Below are 24823 nucleotides of genomic sequence, written 5' to 3'. Positions count from 1 at the left end.
AAACAACTTCTTGTCCTCCTCGGTTGCTATCTTGCAGAGACTAAGTGCAATAGAATGTGGTTCAACCCTAACAAGGCCTACCCTTGCCCCACTGTTGAACAGCAGAACACCTGATGGCCCTGCCCTTCTCTTTCTTATCATATGTCCCTTCTCAGTAGGGATAACAGAGAAAAGGAGAGAAGGAACAGCAGGCTCAATTTGGCTTCTCTTTTCCTCCTGCATAATGCCACAGTCTGCAGACTGGGTTCAGAGGCAAGGAACTAGACAGGAGAGACAATGAGGCAAGGTCCAATCAGGAAGCCTTCCCAAATTGCACATCTTGCTAGAGTGGTTTCCCAACATCTGGAACTGACAAATTGTAATATTGGAGGGGCCAGGTGGGTCATTCCTACTTAATTGGCTGAGAAACATGCAGGGATATCTGCAGGGGAAACAAAAAAGTCAAGATGGAGGCTGCAACTATGCAGTAGAAGCCCCACCCCATTTTTACATGTGGGCAGGGCTTTGCATGATTGTAGCCACCTCCTTAACTTTTTTTAATGCATGTAAAAAAGGGTGGGGCTTTGATCACAAGGTTGTGGCTACCATCTTGACCCCATGAACACTCCTGGAGAAATGGAAATAACTAGTGATTACGTTCTGTTTTTTCCCCTTTGCATAGAGTGAAGGCTTGGGCTGACACCTTTGGTGAGGACATATATTATATTGTCACAAAATATTCTGGCTCTCTCTTATTACAGAAGGCAAGTAACATATGCTGCATATTTTTGTAAATACTCCCACCAAATCATAGAATACAATCTAAATGTTTCCTTTCTCTCTTAAGAAAATCCATTATAGAAAGATCAGGATGCTTATCCATTGTTCAGAATCTTTTGGGTTCTCTCTGAAATTCATATTCATCAGCAGACTCTGAATATTGGCGTTACCAGCACAGCATCTGATGTGGAAGGTGTTTATTATTTCTGTATTTCCAATAAATAAATCTTGTCCTTTGCATTGGAAATTCAAAATAGCAGACAGTTCAAAAATTATTTGTTTAGCCAAGGAATTTCTTTTAAGATTAAAACCAAAGGTATGAGGTATGCTGGTTATGCTTGAATATATAAAGGATTAATTTTATCAAAAGATGTAGAGGTGCTCTGTTGGTTTTTATAACCAGCTAAGGTATATAAAAATGGATAGAATAAGAAAATTATGATCCACAACATTTAATTGAATTAGTAAAATATGGCCAATTAACTGCCTATATAAATTAATATGTAAAAAGGTACATGTTGTTCACCAACTATTGAAATAACAATGATTGGTATGATGTAAGATTTTGTCTGCTTTCACTTCAGTGTTTTTGTGTGAGATATTTTTTTTCCTCCTTGCTATTTCACGTTGTTGTTATGAAAAGCTTAGTTTAAGTTTGTAAATATTCTTGGAAGGGATTATGGCTGAGTGTATTATGATAGTTTTTGAATAAATAATCTATAGTTCAAATACCGTCAACATAGTTATGGAAAGATCCATATTTCTATTCAGCCTTAGAGGCTTTCAAAGCTCAGTATTTTATAAATTAAACTGAAATTAAGTTTCCCAAACTCTGAAGCATATACTTGGCACCCTAAGGGAGTCTGAGCTGGTAGAGCCATCTCAATGAATATATGAGCCCAGTTATGGCTGGAATGAAGTAGGAACATTTAATTGGGATTCATTAGGGAAGGAAAAAAATAAAATAACCAGTATAACCACATCTGCAACATTATATGTAGTGCTGACCACCATAGTGAAAAAGCATAGCTTGAAAGATGTGGAAAAGAGCAACCCCAGAGATCAAAGGTACAGAAATTATTACATTTCTATATGAGGAAAGATTGCATATAATACTTGAAGCTTTTCAGTTTAGGAAAAAAGTAAACAAGAAGGAGCTTGATAGCTGGCAGGGCTAGAAGGACTGAGCTTAGATGAAGGGAATCTGAGACCAGGCTGGTCTGTAAGAACACCGCAGAGATGTCAACAGCCCCCATCCCCAAGAAATGAACAGCTCTCTGTCCATTGGGGTGCACAAGCAAGAAATAGAGAACTAGGAGTTGAACTGGGGACATATTTTATTTGGCTTGCAGTCACTGGTTTTCTGTTCTAAGTATCTATAATAAAACTAGACTATCAAAGAGCTGTGTCCTTAAATCTCTACCTGCTAACTTTCAAATTTGAGTAATGTCCTAGGCCAGGGTTCCTCAATCTTGGCAACTTGAAGACCTGTGGAGGCCTTCAAAAATAGCCTGTGCAGCTGCATTCTGGACCAGCTGTAGCTTCCGGATACTCTTCAAGGGTAGCCCCATGTAGAGCGCATTGCAGTAGTCTATCTGGGAGAACAAGGGCATGAGTGACCGTTCAAAGGGCATCCCGATCCAGGAAAGGGCGTAACTGATGCAAAACCCAAAGTTGTGCAAAGGCCATCCTGGCCTCTTTGAGCAGGAGCCATGAATCCAGGAGGACCCCCAGATTACATACCAGGTCTGTTTGGAGCAGTGCTACCCCATCCAGCACCAAAGATGACAAAGTCCTGAATACAGAGGAGCCATTAACCTGCAGCGACTCCGTCTTACCAGGATTCAGCTGAAGCCTGTTGCTCCCCATCCAGACCCTTACAGCCTCTAGGCACTGCGAAAGGGCGGTCATGGCATCACTTACCTCACCTGGGATGGAGATGTATAATTGAGTATCATCAGCATATTGATGATACTTCATCCCATGATGGTGGATGATCTCACCCAGTGGTTTCATGTAGATGTTGAAAAGGAGCGGAGAGAGAACGAACCCTGAGTCACCCCACAAAGGAGGGGCCGAGGATGGGACCCCTTGCTCCCTATCACCACCATTTGGGAACGGCCCTGAAGAAAGGAGGAGAACCAGCACAAAACCATGTTGCCCACCCCCAATTCCCTAAGTCGGCCCAAAAGGATACCATGGTCAACGGTATCGAAAACCACTGAGAGATCAAGGAGAGCAAGGATTGTCACACTTCCCCCATCCTGCTCCCACCAGAGATTATCCATAAGTGCAACCAATGCCGTTTCCATTCCATATCTGGGCCTGAAACCTGACTGAAAAGGGTCCAGATAATCTGTTTCCTCCAGAACCCTTTGGAGCTGTGATGCCACCACTTTCTCAACCACCTTCCCCAAAAAGGGGAGGTGGGAGACTGGACGAAAATTGTCCAGGGAGGGTTTCTTGAGGAGAGGGTGCACCAACGCCTCCTTAAAGGCAGCTGGGAACACTCCCTCCCGCAAGGATGTACTAACCATTGCCTGGATCCAACCACGTGTCACCTCCACCTTTGTATTGGTTCTCTGCCTTTACACATAGACACATGAAGTTTTTTCAAGGTTGAAAAAGCTACTCTGATAGGGGTAAGTACCTTTATGAGATTACATAGCATCAACTAATTAGAGGTGTACACAGATGTATTTCTCTGCAAACAAGAAGAGCCCATTTCCTGTCATCCTGATCCTGAACAGAATGTGTTAAGAACACTTCAAATTATGCATGTCAGATTATACAAGTCTTATTCATCCCTTTTGTACTTAAAACCAACTGTACTGCTCATAAGGGACAAAATGCTAGCTATCATCCATCAATATCATCACCCTCTGGGGGAGATGGGCAGCATGTAAATGTAATAAATTAAAAAATAATAAATAAATATACCTGTTAAGAAACATTCTATCCTCAGTTATCACTGTTTTATCATTGCTAATAGCAATGCTTTCTGTGCAGAAGGTACAAACAAGAGTGCCAGACATGTAGCATGCATTTTGCGGTGGGATTACCTCATTCTGCTGATTAAACTCCTTGGAATACTAGCTGAGCTGAGGCGCTCTGCAGGCATGACAAATGCCACAGAGTTTAAGAGGAGAAAGAACAGAAGGGCTGGGATATGAACTGTGAACTTGCTTCTTTGCTCACAGGCATTGCTCCTTGGCAATGTCAATCAGCTAACCTTTGTCATCAGCCTCTCCTCTTCCTTATTTTTCTTTATGAGCATCAGCATGGATGCAGAGGGCGATTGTCTTTAATCCTGCAAAACCTGCATGTTGCTAATCACACCAGGTGAAGCTACCAGCTTTTATCCAGCCTATTGGGATGGAGGCTTGTTTCTATTTTTGTCTGACCTCCTGTTGCCTTTCTTGTCCTCAAGGTGTTCACTACTCATCATATCCTTCACTGCTTTCTAAAGAAGAACAAAACAGGCAGAATCCTTGACTATTCATCTCACTACTTTTTTCCCTTTAATGATGGCTTCTTCCACACTTCAGCATTGCAGCTATCTGAGGTTATAACTGTGCCCCTCATTCTCATAATGCCATGGTGCTTCTGGAGATCTTAGCAAGCTGAGCTGATGATTATCTTGCACCAGCTGCTGCTCTAAATGAAATGCTGTGAAGACAGTTTTGCAACATTTCCTCAGATGCAAACGTGGGTGGTTTGCACTCCTGAGAACTCCCCCATTCTCCCAGCTCCCAGCTCCCAGGCTTCCCTTCCAATGTCAAGGCACTTTGCATCTTACCATCCTCCTTCACAGTAGATCTGAAGGGCAGCTTTGCTGACCCCTTGCACAGTGAGCCCCCCCCCCCACCATGAATATAAGGACAGTGAGGAAAAGTTGAAGAGAAGGGGACAGGGGATGAGGGTGGGTGAAACACTAGCTGGAGTTCCATGCTTTGCTCTCTTATGACCATTGATAATAACAGATGATCTCAGACAAGTCCATGGTTGTTCTGACACCCATGAATTCCTGAGCTTTCTCAGAACCTAAAGAGGTGAAGTTGATATTTTGGAGTCTGAAAAGACTTTGGTGGTGGTTTTAAGTCATCTTTGCATCTCAGATTTGTGAATACTTTTTATTTGATGCATGATTAATTTTTTAATTATAGTTCACTAGAATCAATCCATTGTGGTTACTGAAAATCTCAGCCATACATTTGCCCTTCTGTTTGGTTGATAGAAGTATAAAGATGTGGAACCAACTCTAAGGATCAAAGAAGTGGATGGCTTGGAGCTGGTAAAGATGTTTTCCAAAGAAATGGAAAGTATGCTACATAGAAAAGTAGAAGCTGTTGAGGTAAGGGTTATTTGACTCCCAGATTTTATTTACTCAGGAGTAAGAAAAGGAAAGAAACATGGAAAGAGAATAATCTATACAGTGCACAGTGGTTTCTAAACAGAATATAGTATACAACCACATAATGTGTGGGGTTTGATTTGGTGAGAAATAATTCAGCCACAGAGCTTATGCTCTATGTCTTTGTGTGTGTGTACACATACATGCACACATACATACACACACTACACCCCCCCCCCAAAGGAATTAGTGCCAGTCAGAAAAAATAATATTGTGTTAGATGAAGTAGTAATTTGGGTATAAGACAGCTTTCTATGTTCCAGTGATTCATGGACTCCTTTTTTTCCCAAAGCCACGTAATATACTATATTCTATGCCTTTCATTATTGTCTTAAAGGTAGAATTTCAGTATGCACAAATGCCTTCATCACAAGACAGGAATGTTAGCATCCTTTGCATCTGGTTATTCCTAATTTTAAAAAAATAGCCATATTTCAGAGAATCAAGACCTTGTCACAAATCCGCTGATCAAGATTGCTTTTCAATATAAATATGAGAATACATGCCAGGACCAGTTTTTATAGATTTGTCTCAGGGCACTCATTGTGGCTTCCATGGTTAAGTCCTCATGATGCAACTGCAGTAGGAAGTTGCCTTCCTGTGTAAACAATGAATGTATCCAGTTGCCAATCTAGACTCATTAGCATCTAAGAAGCTGCTTTATAGCAGACCAGGCTATCTACCAGTTTAGGTTTGTTTTGTCCTCCTCAGCTGATAGCAGTTCACTTAGATCTCAGGCAAGGCTCTTGCATCACCTACATTCTGAACTTTTCAATTAGAGATGCCATTGATTTTACTTGGGATCAGGAACAGGCAACCTGAGCCTCTCCAGCTGTCATTGCACCACAACTGGATCTCATCTCTGGCTAGGCATTTGAGGAATGCTAGTTGTATTTCAGCAATATATGGAGTGGCTTCAGCTGCCTGCCTCTACGTAACATGTATGGGCCATGATACTTAGTTATGGTCTCCTTTATTGGCAATCCAATATGGAGCTGAGAGCTTGAAAAGAATATGTTTGGAAAAAAGTGATTCTTAGGGTTTACTCATTTTTACTATGTACATATTCTCCTCCCCACCCCACCCTTATAGGTCCCTGCAAGGTAATGGTTATTTTCCCTGATGAGGCAAATGGTAGCTTTATGGGATGGGGCCAGGATCATCTGCAGGGAATGAACCAAAAAGTCAAGATGGAAACCATTACTGCACAATTGAAGCCATGCCCCCTTTTGGTGTGCATAATGCATGTAAAAAGGATTTGGGGCTTTGACAGCATGGTTGCAGTTGCCATCTTGACCTTTTTGACAGACAGACACACACAAACACACAGATGTCACTGCTTTTACTGTTACTTCCATTTAAGACCCTTCAGGTTTCCTTTTTCTTTCTTTCTTATAGCGATTAGTTGAAGCTGCAGAAGAAGCAGATGTTTATCACGAATTCAACTCATCATTACAGGTAAATTGTATTCATTCAAGTTCATATAATCCATTGTAAAGACAAATTATGTCTCATGTAGAACTCAGCAGGACAACTGTGGCAACCTTTGGTATGACAAGATGGGGAAGCTACAGTCCCCTAAATGTTACTGGATGACAGGTTCAGTTAGCTCCAGTCACTAAGGCCGGTGGTTCAGGAGGATGCTAATTGAACTGTAGCCTCTCAACATCTGGAGGGTCACAGGTCCACCACTCTTGGCCACTGGCTTTCCATCTATGCCACAGTACTTTCTCCTGAGCTTTCAGGCCATAAGCTGCCAAGACTTCTCTCACCCATCTGCCAACCTGTCTTATAAAACTATGGGAAGAATGCCAAAGAATGCCAAAATGGTCTTCCTTCCTATTCCTTCATCCCGGTTCATCTCTAGCATCTCTACATCTGGTCATTTAGGATGGAGAAGCAGATGGCATGGGTCCTTTGGTCATTATCTCCTGACTCCTGGCTTAATTTAGTTGCAAGATTATAGTGGGGCAAGATGGAGAGAACCATATATATCACCCTGAGTGCCTTGGAGAAAGGATTGGTTGAAAATAGCCATGGTAGTAATCACAGTAATGCAGTCTTCCAATGGTTTCAGGATCAGTGGAAAAGCCTCACGTAACCTCCTGCATATTTCCATTGTTTCCAAAAGAAGAAAAGCCAGGAAAAGTCCTCTGTATATTAGAGTGGCTAATGTTGCTTTATTTCCATTGTCCAAGAAAATAATCTGAATAATCTAACCAAGTTTGGGCACCCTCTGAAATCTCATATTTGTCTTTTATTCTTACTATTGAAGCAATCTTTTACTGAATCTTTCACAAGTCTTTGTGGTCTGATCTATCGGGGATCCCCATGCATAAAAATGCTTGCATTTGGAGATAAAATTATTTTCACCAAGCATTCTTGGTTTTAACAGAATCCAAGAACTCATTTCAAATCTTTAAGGATCAGCATGAATTTTAACTGCTGAAAATTGTGTGTTCGTTCTTTTTTGTATTTTTCTTCACTTCCAGTTTGATTATTACAATGCTGTTTTGATTAATGAGAAGGATGAGAATGGTAATTACGTGCCACTTGGGGATGAATTCATTCTGGAACCAAATGAGCATTTCAATAATTTGCCAGTGAACACAACATTCAGTGATATACAACTTCCAACCAATGTCTACAACAAAGGTTCACCTTTCTTTCTCTAGTTTTATTGTAAAAGTGGCATAAAAGTCATAGCCAAGGCTCAAAGCACATATTACAAATACAGATAAAGATGTGGGCTACAAACATACATTTGTACATTGTGTGCATGAATGCATGTACTCTGTAGTATTGCTAGTTGCTAAACTGGACTTTTAAAGATACAACTTCAGGGGAAGAATGCATGCTTTGCAGGTTAAAAAGGGGTAATATTTAGACGTTGACAGATCTCTTGGTCTTGTTATTAATTAAGCACAGAAATGGAGAGTCAGCCATTTATCCTTTTCCTCACTCCAGTATTTATTTATCTGTTCATTCATTCATTCAATTTATATGGCTGCCATCTTGCAAATGTGACTCTGGGTGGCTAACAACACATTAACACTAATTTCACCAGCAGCAGCACCATCCCACAACTGCAAAACCATATAATGATTGCCAAGAAGAAACCTTATAAGCAGTAACAGTAACATCTCGGGGCCATCTAACTTCTGAACCACATGCCCTGGAGAACAATCAGGTCTTCAGCACTTTATGAAGGGCTGACAGGGTCAGGGCTAATCAAATCTCAGGGAGCCTGGCATTTTAGTGTCCCAATTTGAATCCACTTTCTATTTGCTTGGGGTGTAAAATTAGATGTGGGACAAATAAAAGGACTGTGCAAAGCCTTCAGAAGAAGTGCTTTGGGAAACATATTAGCATGAATGAGCCATGTCTTTTTGAAGTATTAAAATAGCTGCGTTCTTTGCAAAGCTAGTGCGGCAGCTTTACAGAAGATGTGGCTATTTTAATAGTTTTCAGAGAACAAGGATGCTTTCAACCCTTTGAACAGAGACGCTTCATTTGCACAACTCTAGCAAACATTATCTTGAGGGGTGATGATTTAGATCAGGAAGCCCATTATAACCCTGCTTTCTTGTTCAAATTTCTGAACTTGGTCATAGACCTGCCAGCCTAATGTAGTTTATTACACATACAACACAGCCTTTCGATCCCACTTTCAAACATCTGCAATAGCAAGCCTCCAGAATAACCAAGTCTGAGCCTACAGCTCACTATTCCAGGTCAACTAAAACTCTTGATTAAATGGATTAATAATTTGAGTTAATATAAGGCAGCTTCATACATTTCCATATGCTACATTTTAAGCTATTGGGGCTTTAGGGAGAAGCTTGGCTAGATGTTAATTAGTTTGTGACCAGCTTGGTATCATTCATAGCTGTTTACTTGGTGCTTATCATTCTTCAAAATGTACTGAATAAAGTTTTTTTGCCTTAGACCCCAACATTGTGAATGGAGTTTACATGTCCGAAGCCTTGGATCCTGTTTTTGTGGACAACTTTGAAAGAGACCCAACTCTCACTTGGCAATATTTTGGGAGCACAACAGGATTCTTCAGGCTTTACCCAGGTAACAGGTCTCAGTCTTATCTTCATTTTTCCAAATATAGGGTTTTAACCTAAGAAAAGGAATAGAGTAAATCAGAAGTCATTTTGCAATCCTAGAGTTGACATAGAGAGTGGATGAACCAGTTGATATTAAGCATATCTTAGATCACCAGTGTGGTACCCAGGGGTGATAGTGTGCCTGCTGCCATGTTCCTAGGTGCCTGCCAAATTCCTTTCTCTATCTAAATTCATTTTTGAGTGTTGGAATCTAACATGTCGCAGAGTAAAACACCATCCTCACGTCTAAATGCCATGTAGATCCCAGACATTGTAGGAGAGCCATGTTAGTCTATGGTAGCCAAAAATCAGGAGGAGTCTAGTAGACTTTTTCAACTACAGGTAGTCATCGCTTAGTGACCACAATTGGGACCAGCAACTCTGTCACTAAGCACCATGACCACAAAGTGGAAAATCACATGACTGCAACAGATTGTTAAGCAAGCAAGACATCACGTGACTGTGACTTGCGATTTTACTGCTGCATTCTCCATTAACTGTTTGTCAGAAGCTGGTTGTGAAGCACACAAATGACGATTACATGACCATGGGATGCTGCAATGGTTGCAAATGTATGCCGGCCGCCATGGTCCCAAATGGTGATCACATGACCGCAGGACACTGCCACAGTCACAAATATGAGGATTGGTTGCAAAGCTGGTTTTTTTACACCATGGTAACTTCAAATGGTTGCTAAATGAGGCAGCTGATAAATGAAGACTACCTGTAATACATTTTATCAAAAGGCATAAGCTTTCCTGCAACTCATGAAGTCGTATGCCTTTTAATAAAATTTGTTAGTCTGAAAAGGTGCTACCAGATTCCTTATGATAAACCCCAGATATATGACTGAATAATGAAATTCCTTCCTACATGTCCCTGGGAGTCTGCAGCCTAGTGCTCGATTTGCCTTCTAGTGTATGGTTGGTTCATGCTTGGCCCAATCATCCTGGCAGCCATTTTGTGCAAATGCTAATAACATGCTTTCAACATTCTGCTTGCACTCCTTGAGAGATTCAGAATCCTATTCTAGTGTATCATCCTGTATTTATTTATTTTATTAATCAAACCTATATCCTGCCTTAATCCCAGGACCCTTGGCAGCTCACAGAATAAGATACAGTAAAAGATAAACATGAAAGAAAGAAAACACAGAGCATGACATTTGGCTCCAAAAGAACTCCAGAAAAGCTCCAACTTCTGCTTTTTCCAAAAGCCAGACAGCTTGGAGACCAATCAATCTCCAACAGGAGGTCATTCTACAAGGCCAACCCCATCATCAGAAAACAATGCTTCCAGGCTTCGGCCCTCCCAACCTCCTGAAAACAGGGTTCAAAATATATATGCATGCTAAGTTGGGGCTTATAAATTCCACAGAGCCACATTGGTGAGAGACATGCATAGAACAGGACTGAAAATCCAATATGTTTCAATAGAAGAGTTAAAAGGAAGTTTCCATAGCTCTTCCTGCAATAAATGGGACCCAGTGTTCCTTGGCTCTTTGAGTTTATTCTCTGTAGCTCAAGCGTGGAGGGTGAATGCAATAATTATTAATTTAATAAGAAGATGAGCTGACCTATATTGCTGAGGACCCTTTAATACACATTTCTCAGTTACTTAGACAAAATTCTGATCAATGTAAGTCTACCTATGGAATGACAGCTGTTACATGGACAGTTGTAAAGAGAGACTTTATAGCACTGTCAGTGCTATAAGGTTGTACTTAGTAATCCAGAGACTCAGGACATGTAAAACCAAATGCAAGATTACAATTTTTATTGTTTGCTTTCTGAACTGAGCTTCACTCACACACACTCAACTATAGTCTACCTATTCAGGTTAGTTATCAGGCCCAGAAGAATCAACATGGAATTCTTTGTTTTATCTGATGGCCAAAGTACTATAGTTCCAATTTACTTTTAAAACTTCTGACAAGTCTTAGTCTTAACTTGGTACTCTTATACCTCCCAATATTTTTCTACTAGGGCCAACACTTTCATCTAGTTCCCATGGAAATCATTTTTTCTTCTATCTTCTAAGAATTTTTATTTTAGTATTTTTTTAAATGGTGCCTAAACTGATAGCCACCAATATATGTCTTTATGGCTTCCTTTGATAAGTCTCACATACTGTATTTATCATAAACATCCATTCATACTTCATGAAAACACATGGCACCAGGCCTATGGCACAATCAAGTGACTATATATGAATATACAACCATTATATTACAGTAACACAAAGACCCTAAAATTGACAAATACTCATACTTTTTAAAAATGCCCTTGTTCTCTGGACTATTCAGGAATAACTTCCTTGTCTTCTGAGTCTGTTTTGCTCTACTGAATAAAGAAAGCCAAGATCAGTACAGTTCTGGTGAGCTTGTCTGGTTTATTTCCCTGATACAGTCCTACCCTACATTTCAATAAAAATGCTGATAATGGATTATGAGGAAATTAAGGACACACATTTCAACATCTGTAAAATCACAATTAAAATTGGCTTATATGATTTTATATTTAATGGCAAGGTTGAAAATCCTATTGGCAGTAGAAATGGCTCATTAATCAAATTCTATCTCTCCAAAGTACTCCAGTTAAATACAGAAAGCAGACAAGTCCTGATATTTACAGTGTAAAGCTTGTGCACTAGAACTTTAGCAAATGTCTTGTGATGTCTCTTCAGGAATAAAATGGATACCAGATGAAAACGGAGTCCTTTCCTTTGACTGCAGAAATCGGGGCTGGTGAGAGATTTAGAAAGAAGAAATCTATATTCATGTATTTGCTTTATTTGACCTTTTTTCTTCTATAAAATTGTCTTGTACTCTTTAGTTGATTTCTAATTTAGCTTTTGGCTTTTCTTCATCCTTTAAAGCAGCCTTCCCCAGCCTACCACCAGATGCCCCACTGGGGAAGGCTGTTTTACTGAGATTTGATGGACTGTGCAAGGTGAGTGTGCATGCTTTGCCATGAAACTCTTCGAGGATACTATTGTTAATTCTGCTGTATTTAGCATTGTTAGTGCTTAGGTAATTAAAAGAGGTTTCTTTTAAAAATGCATTAAAACAATTCCCCCTTCCATTTTTTTCACTTCCACCTGCATCGTATCCTAGATAGTGCATTTTGGTTATCACCTCCTTCTTGTTACTAAAGACCCATTGTGGTTGACTACTAGATATTTCTGGGAATTTACAGGCAGAGTTGAGACCAATGCTCTACTGCTGCTGCTTCACAGAGAGCCCACCCTCTGAAAATCAGTCTAATCAGCCAGATTTAAATCTTCTGAGCTTGGGACTATCAAGCTATGGGTCACACTCTCAAAAATAATGGATGGGACTAGGCAAACTGGACTTGGTTCACTTATATTTAAATATATAGCTATTATAATCACTTTCCAGTCAAGCGTTAAATAATTTCCTTTCTGTCTTACTAAAAATTCTATCTTGGCAACAACTTTTGGATATCTGGGAGTCATATTCAAAGTTCTTGGAGGCCAGCTCAGTGCATTTCCATAAAACAACTTTTATGATTGTTTTTCAGCCACTGTTTGGCTTTTCTATACAGCTGAATAAAGCCTTTTATCCACTCCGCTCTCTTTAATTTTTATGGAAATGTCAAGAGGGGTTTCATAATCAATAGGAGTGATGATGGTATTAGAAAGGGCCATTGTTTGCACTCCATCATTGTGATCCAGAAGAATCATGCATGTTGTAGAAGGCATTTCTAAATTGTGTCCTCATCTTGACATGACAAGAACTGTTAAAAGTGAATCTCATATTTCAGTTACTAACTCTATAATTTTTCTTTGTTTTTCTCATATGAGCTGAATCCTAAAACATTCCAAAGTAATTTTACCTCTGAGAAGCAGAAAAATACTAATGTTTGTGCAAATCTATGCATTTCTATTCAGAAGAAAGCCCTGCTGCTTTTCAGGGAGCTTCAGATGCAATAGTCCAACTTTCTGCTGGACATCCCCCCCCCCCCCGCCACACACACACAAATAATGGACAAGTCCATTGCATATCAAGTAATTCAAGCAAGGCACTCTATGTTAATTTTATGTCATTCACCATGATTTATTTATATACTGACACTAATAATGCAAGTAAGGTAAATTGCTTTGAATGTCTTAATTTGGAATTTAATGGACATTCCCTTCTGCCCAGTCTGTTAACTCAAGGTTTCACTGTAACTACATTAGTGGGAAAGAAGAATGGGAAGAAGGAAAGACCTTCTATCACTACTGAGTATTCATTATTTTTCAGCCTAAGTTCCTGTGATTTGTCAGGATTCTCCATTGTATCTCAGTTACATGTTTGCTTTATATTTCTGGCTTCCTTTTCCTATGTTACACCTATCCTAAGGTATATCCAGGCAGCTACATCACCCAAAGATATTGTGATTCTGGTGGACATCAGTGGAAGCATGAAGGGTCTGAGACTCACCATTGCTAAGCACACCATTGTCACTATATTGGACACACTGGGAGAAAATGATTTTGTCAATATTATCGCTGTGAGTGCCTCATTTCTTGAAGCTTTCTTTTCCTTTAGAATCACTTCAGAAAGGTCAGTGTGGGATGGTCTTTGTTTAAAATGGTGACCTAGGAAAACCAAGGTTCAAATCTATCCTCAGCTATGGAAATTCACTGGATGACTTGGAACCTATCCCTATTCTGACTCCAACCTACCTCACCAGGTGGTTGTTGGGGGTTCCTGGAAAAAAGATGGGAAATAAGCCTAACAAATCATCATCACCTTCATTAGATGCTCAGTTTATTTATTTGGGAGCTTCAGCTTAGCGATCTCTACTCCCCCTCCAAACAATTACATCTGCTTTTCATAAAGCCCGTATCCATTAAAGTTACACATGATTGGACAATCAGTCCTTTGACTATCCTGTGTTCAGATATCTATCTTCCACCCAGTTTGAAAGGCTGTAGCTCAGAAGTGTCTGCAGGGTATAGTGAAAAAATGGATGGTGGTCACAATGGTGTGGTTGAAGCTCCATCTTTTTTTTTATGTGTGCTGCAACACATCTGACACATAAAAAGAGATGGGGCTTTGTTCATATCATTGTGGTCACCACCTTGACTTTTTTTACTACAACCTGCGGACATGGATGGATGCTTTCACCTTATTTAAAAAATGAAAGCACACATCATTTTAAGATACTTTTACATTTTATAGAAGTGATTTCCCTGATTGCTTAGCTTCACATATTATTCAAAAAACATCTGACTAAATATATTTAGAATCCTGGGATGTACCCAAATTCTCCCCTTAGCTTGTAGTATTTGTTTCAGATAGAAATTATTTTATCTGGCTTTGGTCACCCAGCAGTTGTTAAAAATAGCTTTTGCTTTGAGATTAAGACTCTGAACAGGCTTGGGCAGGATATTTACTCTCCAGAGTAATTTTCATGAGATTAAAAGGCAAGAGAGCCTTTACATTACCCACTGCCCCCCCAAAAGGGGCAACCTGGCATATTATCCTTGAAGGATGGAGTCATGGGGACATGAAAGAGAGATCTTTAGCAGAGGAAATGTGGAAATGTCCCTAGGTAGCCACACTGTGCTATCTCAGCACTTGGCTCCCTGACCAATCCTTTGTTCCTCCACGCTGCCTGGCTTGGAGCCCTGGAGTAATTTCTGGTCTCTCTCAATAATTTAGCCTGTCACAAAGCTGAAGCATGTGCAGCTGAAACAAATGCATAACCATTCTTGGGGTAACCCTCTCTCTGCTCGCCTCCTTTCCTCCTTTCCTGTTTCCTTTCTTGAATGTTAGATTTTAAGCCACACAAGGTAGAGAAATGTCTTGTACTCTAAAGATTGTGCACAGTGATATCACTTATATCAATAGATAAAAGAATCCCAGCAGGTAGGGTGTAACGTGTTTGTCCTCTCTGTGTTTCTCTTGTTCTTTCTGGGCCTCTCTATTCACTTCTTTGTTGATCTGCAGCCTTCCATCTTGGTCTAACTGTTCCTTGCATCAGGGCTTCTTTCATGCCCTGTAAACAAGGGTTTACAGCAGTTTTGGGTAGTAGAAACCAATCCTTTGAGGCTGTGGCACACTGCCTTTAGCTGCTGCACTGAACACAGGACTCTCTCACCTCCAATATGGTGCCCATGAGATGTCCTGGATTAGGATTATCATTACCCCTGGTCACCATAGGCATTGCTTAGTCTTGCAATGATGTAAGTGTTCATCCCAGGTAATCCAGGCCACTCAGAAGGGCACCATGTTATTGAGTTTTAGACCAGCCTGCTCTGAACATAGTCCTGCAGATAACTGAGACTTCTGGACGATTAAAGATTGCAAGCATGAGTCTGAATCATTTCTTTGTCAGCCACTTCACCAGGTTCCCTGGCAAAATAATTTTGCTCTTGGCATAGTTTATCAGAGTTAAGGGTAAGTTGCTAGAATTTTCCCACACCCGCTACTTTTCAGTTTTATGTCTTAAACCAGCTCCTTAGAATGGTTTAATTCTTTGGTTAATGCCTTTCTGGCAATGTGCAAGATTGATGCAATCTTTCCTCCCCCCCCCCCTTTCTCCCCCTTAATTTGGGAAATGCATGTCTGAGCCTCTATCTTCAACTAAGCCACCTTGCAGAACTAATCTTATTTGCTACATGAATAGTTTTCTTTGGGATGTCTTTGGGATGTCTGCATCCTATATCCAAACCAGACTACTGGTTTATTTTCTCTTAAATCTAAGGTTCCTGCTGATTCTTATACATGGTTTTGAGAGAAATAGCCATTATGTCTCCTCTTTGTTTTAAGAGTCAATGATAACATTATTAAAGGCAAGGTATATATATTTAATAACAAATGACAGGGCACTTATTATCTTTACTTTGGTTAATTGTTTTGATTGTCTTATTTCTATGAGTTTGCCATTGTTATTTTAATGGGTAAGCCACTCACAGTCACATAAGTGAGATGGGCAGCTATATAAATGAAATAAATCAATAAATGCTTTCATATTTTTGTTTTCTGTTTTCAGCCACTTTGGTTAGGAACAAGGATCCCACTACTTAGCACTAAATTCAATGCAAATAGCAGTTTGAAATGCTTCCAGGAATCTTTAACTTCTTGTCTCCATTTTTAAAAATGAGATGTAGGCAGTGCCAACCATTCCCGCTTTTAAATGGAAGAGCAGGAAGTGGGTTGTAGCAGGAAAAAGGCAGGGCAGGGACCTGACCCCAATACTCACACCAGTCCACCAGACCTCGCTCTCAGATCTCCATCACAACACCATCTCTAACAGGATATGTGGGAGTGGCTGTTCACTGGGGAATTCTGGGAACTGAAGTCCGCACATCTTAAAATTGCTGAGGTTGAGAAACACTGACCTAGGCAGGCAGTTGTATTGCCATCCCCTGTTCTCGAATGAGCAGATGTCCCACCTCACCTGGAATCTGGATGGAGCACAGCAGGAAACCCCCCTTCTCTTAGAATGAGATTTTGAAGAAATGACTCCAGTTTTCCTCTTCCACCAGGATTATGACGCTCAGGCACCTTTGGATTATGCAGCTTATGAACCCTGCACTGGAGTAATTAAGAAACTCAGGATTTTTATTTTAATGAGCTAAGGATTTGAGGACAGAGCTTAATTGGCTCAAAGTACATGAGGTGGAGATCTGCAGACCAGAACTAGCACTTATTGATCATAAACAGTCTGGGGACACAGACAAGAAGATAGAGAGACTGAAAATTGGAGAACATATAAAATTAACCAAAATTGTGTGAGCAGTTTCTTTAACATTCCTCAGCCTGGGTGCATGAAATCTTTTTTGTTAAGGTATCTTCTTCCATAGGGGCTCCAGTCAAGACCCCCCAACAACAAAGAAACTCCAAACATCCTCCTTCCCGAATCTCATCCCTCAACATTCTTTGGAGAGACAGGCACTGTATTTAGGGCATCTGGAAGAGACCTGAGAAAGCCAGCAGAATTAAGAGTACTCTTATTCTACTATAGAGGGGCTAAACTATTCTGACCATAACAATAAATCTAGAGTAGTCTCTAACTGTTATCAGTCTGGTTTCCATTTCTATCATATTTATTGATTTTTCCAGTATGGAAACAGAACAACAATATGCTGCTGTGATAAAAGCAAAATGTTACCATGGAATATGTTTCCAAAAGAAGAGAAATAACATGGTGACAGACTGATGCAGGCAGCGTCCCCTGCCCTCCTCCTCCTTGATCCCCACCAACATTCCTCAGCAGCAATTCCCACTGAAGCTCTTTGAGGCAAGGAGTGGGACTGAACATTCATGGAGCTGGAAGGAGACATTTAGAACACTGAGTGCAAGAACCCAGATTAAAGCATTGCAGACAGGTGGCCATGTAGCCTTTGCTTCGGCTCTTCCAGAGAAAGGAAACCCACCACTCTCTGGGTAATGAGTTTCACTGTCAAGGAGCTGTCATGATAAATAGGTCTCCTTGATTTCCTTGTGGCTTTTACCCCTCTCATGTGGACTATCACCAAGTAAGGGAAGAAGGTGCATCCAGAACATTCTCAGAAGCAAACAAAGCTGCCTGATTCAGTCTTAAGAGGGGTGCAAGGCTAATTAAGGGTAAATACTGGAAAATGTAATTCAGCTGAAAAACAGATTAAGGAAGGAAAAACAGGCAGTGATAGTCAAGGCTATTTGCTTCTTAATTTACATTTTCTTTCCCCTATGTACTGTTGAAACTTCAGTGAAAATGACTAAATTATGTCCTACACATCCATCTTTAGATTTGCTTCCCAAAAGGCAATGAAAATTGTTTTGTAGCACTTTGCATTTTAAAATGTATTTCTTGCTCTCAAAGCCAAGATGACATTTTGTAGCTATAAGGGCTCTTCATTATTCAGAACGAGATCTGCTCATGCTTTCAGAGTTCTTTAAAAACATTTCTTTTTACAGCATGTAATTTTCCCCCTTTTGTCTTTACAGTACAATGACTATGTTCATTACATTGAATCCTGTTTCAAGGGAATCCTGGTTCAAGCTGACAGAGATAACAGGGAGGTAAGTATTAAACTTGAAAAGAAGTTCTCTACAGAATATGGCATGTAAACACTGCTAACTTAAAGGCCCATAAACTGTTATAAAACATATTTAACCAATGCTTTTTCTGCCCCTGTGAATTCTGTGGCTATTTTTATACATCCAAAAGCTAGCTAAGTAGTTCAGTCATGAAAGCCCATCTAGGGAATAGTAACCCTAAAGATGATACTGGGTTCTAACTCATGATCTGAAGCAAGAAATGGGGAATCCAAAATATCTACAACAGTGTTTTTCAAACGTGGCAACATTAAGATGTGTGGACTTCAACTCCCAGAATTCCCCAGCCAGCATACTTCCCCACCTTCTTCCTTCCCTACCTTCTATCATTTTTCATTTAATCTTTTGGTTCATTTGTTTGCTTGTTTTGAAATGAAGGAGAAAAAATGATAAAAAGACAGACAAAAGTCCTGGATGCATCTTCATCACAAATTTATATTTCTTCAACCAAAGAACCATAAAACTTAAGGATTTGAGAGAATGTTGAACGTTTTTTAAAAAGTGGCTCTCCAATGACTACAGTTGGAGACTAGATGATGAATAAACTATTTTTAATCATTAATGTAGAGATTCTCAGAGACTAAGAAAGATTGACATTAATATTTTAAAGAAATTGTGAATTCCATCATGAGGTTTGGGGTTCAAGATGACTTCTAGATATGGAGAATAAAAGCAAAAAAGAAAGCTTACTAGAATGTTATGATAATTAGGGGCAGCTGAACTAATGGGATGTGCCAATCTGGGAATTTCTGAGTTTATTGGAAAAAGGAACAGGGGCACGGAACAATATACTGATGTCAGTGGTGGCCCAGAGGGAGGTAAGGGAATGGAGAAAGGAATATGGTGGGAAGATCAGGGGCAGGAATTGCTGAGATCACTATAGGAAAGAGCAGGCACAGGGGCCATGCAGAAGAGAAGGGTAGGAGAGGAGGAAAATGCACCAACCTTTCCCTACTTGCCCTGTCAAATCAACCCAAGATCCTTCCAGGTTTTGCTTCGTCTAAAACCCAAAGCAACAAAAATGTCTCAGGTTCCATTTCTGCTGAGACAGAGACAGCCCCAAATGGTTCAGCATGATTTGTTGGGGTTTGAAACAAAAGACATTTTCCATTTTTGTATACACACCTGGTGGCTTCTTTTAAGAGTTCTAGGTTACATGTTGCCTTCACTGGAAAGTATTACTTAGGGCACTGTTTCTCAATCTTGGCAACTTTAAGTTGATGTGTGGACTTCAACTCCCAGAATTCCCCAGCCAGCATGTTGGCTGGGGAATTCTGGGAGTTGAAGTCCACACATCTTAAAGTGGCCAAGGTTAAGAAACACTGACTTAGGGCGACTCTAACTATGGAGCTGTCCCACTGCTGAAATTTATAGTAAAGCTGTTGTGCCAGAGCTCCTTCTTCTTTGAGTAGTTTTCCAAAGTTTTGCCATTCCTGTATTATACTTTGTCTAATGTTTCTAATCGTTGCTCTGAAAGTGCTTTTAATGTCACATTTGCTCAGCATTTCAAGCAGCTGGTGCACGAGTTACAAGCAAAAGGAGTGGGGAAGGTGAACAAAGCTCTGATTGAATCCTTCAAAATCCTGAGGGAGGTAAGACCATTTTATATTCCTTTTTTTTTAAAAGGGCACATTGGCTTCTGTGTCCTGCAGCATTGTACTGATTATTGCAATTCATTGGAGGAAAAGGAAAGAAAGATAATAGTGACAGATACCCTTTGTGACATTGCCCAAAGCTGCTGATGAACATGTTGTTTCAAACTGCAACCAGGAGGGTGATGTTGACATGTTGGACATTGTTATTTTAGGAACTTTGATTTACTTGTTCATGTTTATTATGTGTTTGAGTCAGGATAGCAATGAAATGGTACTGTCACTGTGACAAAAAATAGATTTTAGGTGTGATTTCTGGAGTAAAAACAACCCATGTTGCAAAGCTCCCATGAAACTAGGTGACCCGAATAGATCAGGTCCTGACTAACCTGGAACTCTTTTTCTTCAGTAGTGAGTCCACTGAGTTGGGGTTTGCATTTAATCATAACTATATCTTTCTAATTTAATATTTGTTCAAGAGGATAAAATAATTGGTTGGGCCTGCTTTCCTAGTAACAGGAGAGGTGGAAAGGATTAGAAGGAAGGACTTAGAGAAGATGAGAGCGAGAGATTTGGAATGCTAAGGCCTAAGAAAGTATAATTAAGCCTAGTATATTCCCTGGGTCAGGTTCATTAACACAGTTTAAAACCTGTAGCCAGCATATAATATTCCACCCACACCCTCAAATGATGTGGAACAAAGAGTGTTTCGGCAAGGAATAGATAAGCTAGGAGGCACTACATTTAATTAGCACCAGTTCGCCAGAGTTACCTTACTTGAAGGCTATGAGGATGAATATCAATGTTATACTTGTAATGATAGTGATACCAGCAACCTTAAGTCTACCCAGAAACATTTGGATTAGGCAAAAGTCCTGGTTTTTTGTTTTTGTTTTTGTTTTGTTGGAAAGTCTAAGTAACATTCTGATCTTCTGGATCACAATTTAATTCAAGTTGGGTTTATTGGGTCTCAGTGCCTGGATCTTTTTTTCCTTTTCAGAGCTAGTACTTGTCTCCTATGAATCATTATGAAACATGTCACTGGCATGTACAAAGTTTCTTCCTTCCACCATAAATAATCATAGAACTATCTAGCACAGAAAGTAGGGAGACCTTTAATAACACCTTCTGAATCTTGACATTGTTATCAACATTATGTTTGAGCGCACCTGTCAGTGTGATAGATAGGAGTTTTGCTGAGGCTTAATTAAGGACTTAATTAATCTGCTGGAATCTATATTTGTGCCAGTGAGAGAAACGTTGATCTCTATACATAATTTCATTGTGGTTCATTATGTTTGTAGTTCAGAGATGCAGGACAAGGAGGTCTTTGTAACCAGGCAATTATGCTGCTCACCGATGGAGCTATGGAAGATTATGAATATGTCTTTGAAAAATTCAACTGGCCTGATCGTAAGGTTAGCTTCCAAAGTGAAAAGCAGAGAACAGCATAGAAAATCAACTGGTCTGGTATGAATCATGAGCAAGGAACAAAGCACTGATCAGCATGGAGACTCTTAGGCTCCTAGCTAAAATTTTGCTTGAGATAATAGTGGATGGGTCTTGCTAATTAATGAGCTTGGTTTGATAATGATCCTAGAAGATTTTAGAACTACTGTATATCACTAGATTTATTTTTTATGTAGCAGAAGAACAAAAACATTCACCCTTAAATATTTAAGTGTGTTTTAGACAAATACAGTGGAATGGAGGGTTCACGTGTTATTTTAAATAACCGGTTAACAATGGTTTGTTGGATCAACCACAGGTAACTGAATTAACAAACATGCTAAGTCAAAACTCATGACAAATCACAGTAACAATCTCTGTAAAATAATGAAAGCTCTTAATTTGAAACTGCTGTTTAAAAAGGTTGTGGCAAATTGTATTTGACTCTTTCCTTTGGTTCACTTGTATTATTTTCCACAAACTCAAGTAAAACATCATAAAGTAAAGACCTCTTCAAGTTACGCTACATTCTTAGTGACTACGTGGACATATCCATGTAGTTTTCTTGGCAACACAGAAGTCATTTGCCACTGTTTCTTTTCAGGATTTTTTTTTTAAATACCTATTAGCCTATCACCCTGAGATTTCCTTCCCATCTCCCATCCAGGTACTAACTAGGTCAACTGTAACTTAGCTATTCTATGAATTCAGACTAAATTATTACCACATGCCTTTATACCTGTACTTACATAAGGGCCATCTTACTTTTGGGGGCTCTTCAGCTCAGAGACATTCAAGGCAACATGACAGGACCTGAGAATTCCAGATGGGAGCCAGAATAAGATAAATAATGAATCTTGTCCAGGATTCTCTCAAATGGGAGATTAATAAGGTAGAGTACTGGTTGTTTTTAATATTACATTCTAATTCTTGCAATTGCATTTCACAGGTCCGTGTTTTTACATACCTTATTGGGAGGGAAGTCAGCTTTGCACAGAACGTGAAATGGATAGCTTGTAACAACAAAGGTAAAAATAGTCCATTTTAATCATCCTTTCTGCAGAGCATAAGCACATGTCAGTCAAATATTCTTATATTATAGCAGTGGTGACATGCAAACCTAATTTGAATTGGAAAAGTTCCAGAAACAAGCAGCAGAAAATAGTAATGCCTACTCCTGTACAAACCATATGCCACAGATTTTGGAGAATGCATAATTAGGAAACTGAACCAGGAGCATTTTGTGGTTGTAAGATGATATAAAAGAAGCAAAAATTAGCAGTAACAATTTTAATTGGGTCTTTCCTAAATTTCCAAATAGGGTATATAGGAACTGAGAAATAACATACAGTATGGGATATTGGGATGGAGGTAAATAGAAACATGTAAAGTATGTTTAGAAAATTTCAGATGGTTGGGTAGTGGTGATGGTTTTGGTGTTTTCGGTTTGGGGTTTATTTGTTTTGTTTTGCTTTGTTTTTTGCAAATGAAGGATAAATCTTTAATTTTCCCCTAAAAATTAGTCAATGGCCAATGGGCATTCTCAGGGTGATTTAGGAAAGTGTTAAAAAACACTGATACTGCAAAACAAACAGATGTAACTATTGGGATATTATCACGAAATACCTGTCTGTAAAGTCTCATGAATACTATACTGTATTTCTCTAGCTGAGAGACAAAGAGTTTGGCTTCTCTAGATCTTTTTTGATTATAAACTAATGAAACGTAATTGTCCTTCAATCCATTGAAAGCAATGATTCTTACATGTACAGTCAAAATGTTAATTCCATTGATTTCAGTTAGGTACTCCTAACTTTGTTTCACATCCCATTCCCATTACCTTTTAAATGTAGCATTGCCATTATTTCTTTACTAATCAATTTCTTATAGAAAGCAGCCCTTTTTAGTATGTCCAGTGTCAAAGAGCCTCTTAGTTCTCTACCCAGGTTGAAGCCTTGCATACAGTATGTTAGGCAAGTATATGATGAAAACTGAGTAGCACCAAAACCTTGGAGCTTCATCCTAATGGATTTCTACGTGAACTGAAACTATAGCCTTCTAGAATCTATTGAGAAATCTAGAACATTTATGAAATGTCCAAAAACTAGATTTCAGTAGATACGTATACAGATTATTTTCCCATATTGTTATATTGTGAAGCCTGGGGCAACTGGTGAGGATCCACCACACTTTGGAATAAATGAGATGCAAACCTCAACCTAAACAAAATTAACTGATTTTTCATGTCAGGCTACTACACACAGATATCTACTTTGGCTGATGTGCAAGAGAATGTCATGGAATATTTGCACGTGCTTAGTCGGCCAATGGTTATCAACCATGATCATGACATCATATGGACTGAAGCCTATATGGATAGTGCTGTAAGTATTTCATGAAAAGTTTCTAGTTGTCCAACTTTCAAGGTGGTGAGGGATAAGGGTCTTTTCAGAGTATTTGCTGCAATATGCATATCATCCGGAAGTGGATCACAGCAGCTGGATAGTGTCGAAATGTGCCTTTCAAAAGAGATATCATTTATCACACTTTCCTTATGTGCAATGTTGTATTTGAAGTTCCACCACAGTCCAGGAACTCAAAACACATCACAGAGGCATAGCGTGACTTAATTAGAATCTCTGTCTCTGTAAAGTCTGCAGAGGCACTTTATTAAGGATTAGTCACAAGGAAAAAAAATAATAGTTTGAGCTCAAGAAATGGGTCACTGAGCCTGCAGCAGCAGCAGCAGCAGCAGCAGCAGCAGCAGCAGCAGCAGCAGCAGCAGCAGCAGCGTAGTTTGTTTTCTCTTCCACGGGAAGAATTGACATACATTATGGTGTCAAGTATGTCTTAATGACTAAGGCTAGGACCCAAAGGAAGGATTTATTTGAGGAGGAAGAGAACCGTGCCAGCTCAAACTTTGATTTTTCTTTCACTTGTAGCTGTTTCTGTTGCTAAAAAGGAACACTGTTTTTCATAATGAGCAAGGTCCTCTCTATTTAGCAGTGAGAATGCTGTGAAAAAAAAAAAAAGAGAATTGCCACTGATTTTTTTCTCGTTGAAATTCAGTGCAACTTTAGAAGTTTCTCATGTTATCCCATGTATAATGCATGGGATCCCTTTTATAATGCTGAAGTTTCTCAAGTGCATTTCATCTACTCCTAGCAACAAAGCCTGACCATCTAAGTGGCAGCCCCTAGCCATCCTTGCTGCTCTTAGGACATTAAACAAGTTGTCCCCCTGGTTAGGATTTGGATGGGAGATCAGAGCTATAGGTTAGACTAGGAAATAAAAATAAATCCTGGAAGAAAAGAACAGTGAACCACTTTGTACTGTTCCCAAAACAACAACAACTACTACTACAAAAATGTGCTCATCCAGTCACCAGGAACTGAGCTCATCTCAAGGGAAAATTCTTCTTGCCTGGTGGTTGCTA

At 39.6% G+C, this 24823-nt stretch overlaps 1 protein-coding gene across 1 annotated transcript in view; it reads left to right on the top strand.

Moving 5' to 3' along the window:
- The window catches only part of CACNA2D4 (calcium voltage-gated channel auxiliary subunit alpha2delta 4), a 147006-nt gene that overhangs the window by 6185 nt on the left and 115998 nt on the right, over window positions 1-24823 (top strand). The window contains exons 2-13 of the mRNA XM_088141244.1: window positions 662-743; window positions 4997-5113; window positions 6572-6631; window positions 7666-7828; window positions 9122-9253; window positions 11974-12034; window positions 13655-13805; window positions 18236-18310; window positions 19849-19938; window positions 21243-21356; window positions 22337-22415; window positions 23638-23771. Coding sequence (XP_087997370.1) covers window positions 662-743; window positions 4997-5113; window positions 6572-6631; window positions 7666-7828; window positions 9122-9253; window positions 11974-12034; window positions 13655-13805; window positions 18236-18310; window positions 19849-19938; window positions 21243-21356; window positions 22337-22415; window positions 23638-23771 — 1258 coding nt within the window. The remainder of the gene's footprint in view (window positions 1-661; window positions 744-4996; window positions 5114-6571; window positions 6632-7665; window positions 7829-9121; window positions 9254-11973; window positions 12035-13654; window positions 13806-18235; window positions 18311-19848; window positions 19939-21242; window positions 21357-22336; window positions 22416-23637; window positions 23772-24823) is intronic.

The sequence above is a fragment of the Python bivittatus genome, unplaced genomic scaffold, assembly GCF_059951505.1.
Source record: "Python bivittatus isolate LINGU-HERP-01145 unplaced genomic scaffold, Pbiv_v1 ctg000330_np1212, whole genome shotgun sequence".
Lineage (NCBI taxonomy): Eukaryota > Metazoa > Chordata > Lepidosauria > Squamata > Pythonidae > Python > Python bivittatus.
This window is presented reverse-complemented; position numbering and strand designations above follow the sequence as displayed.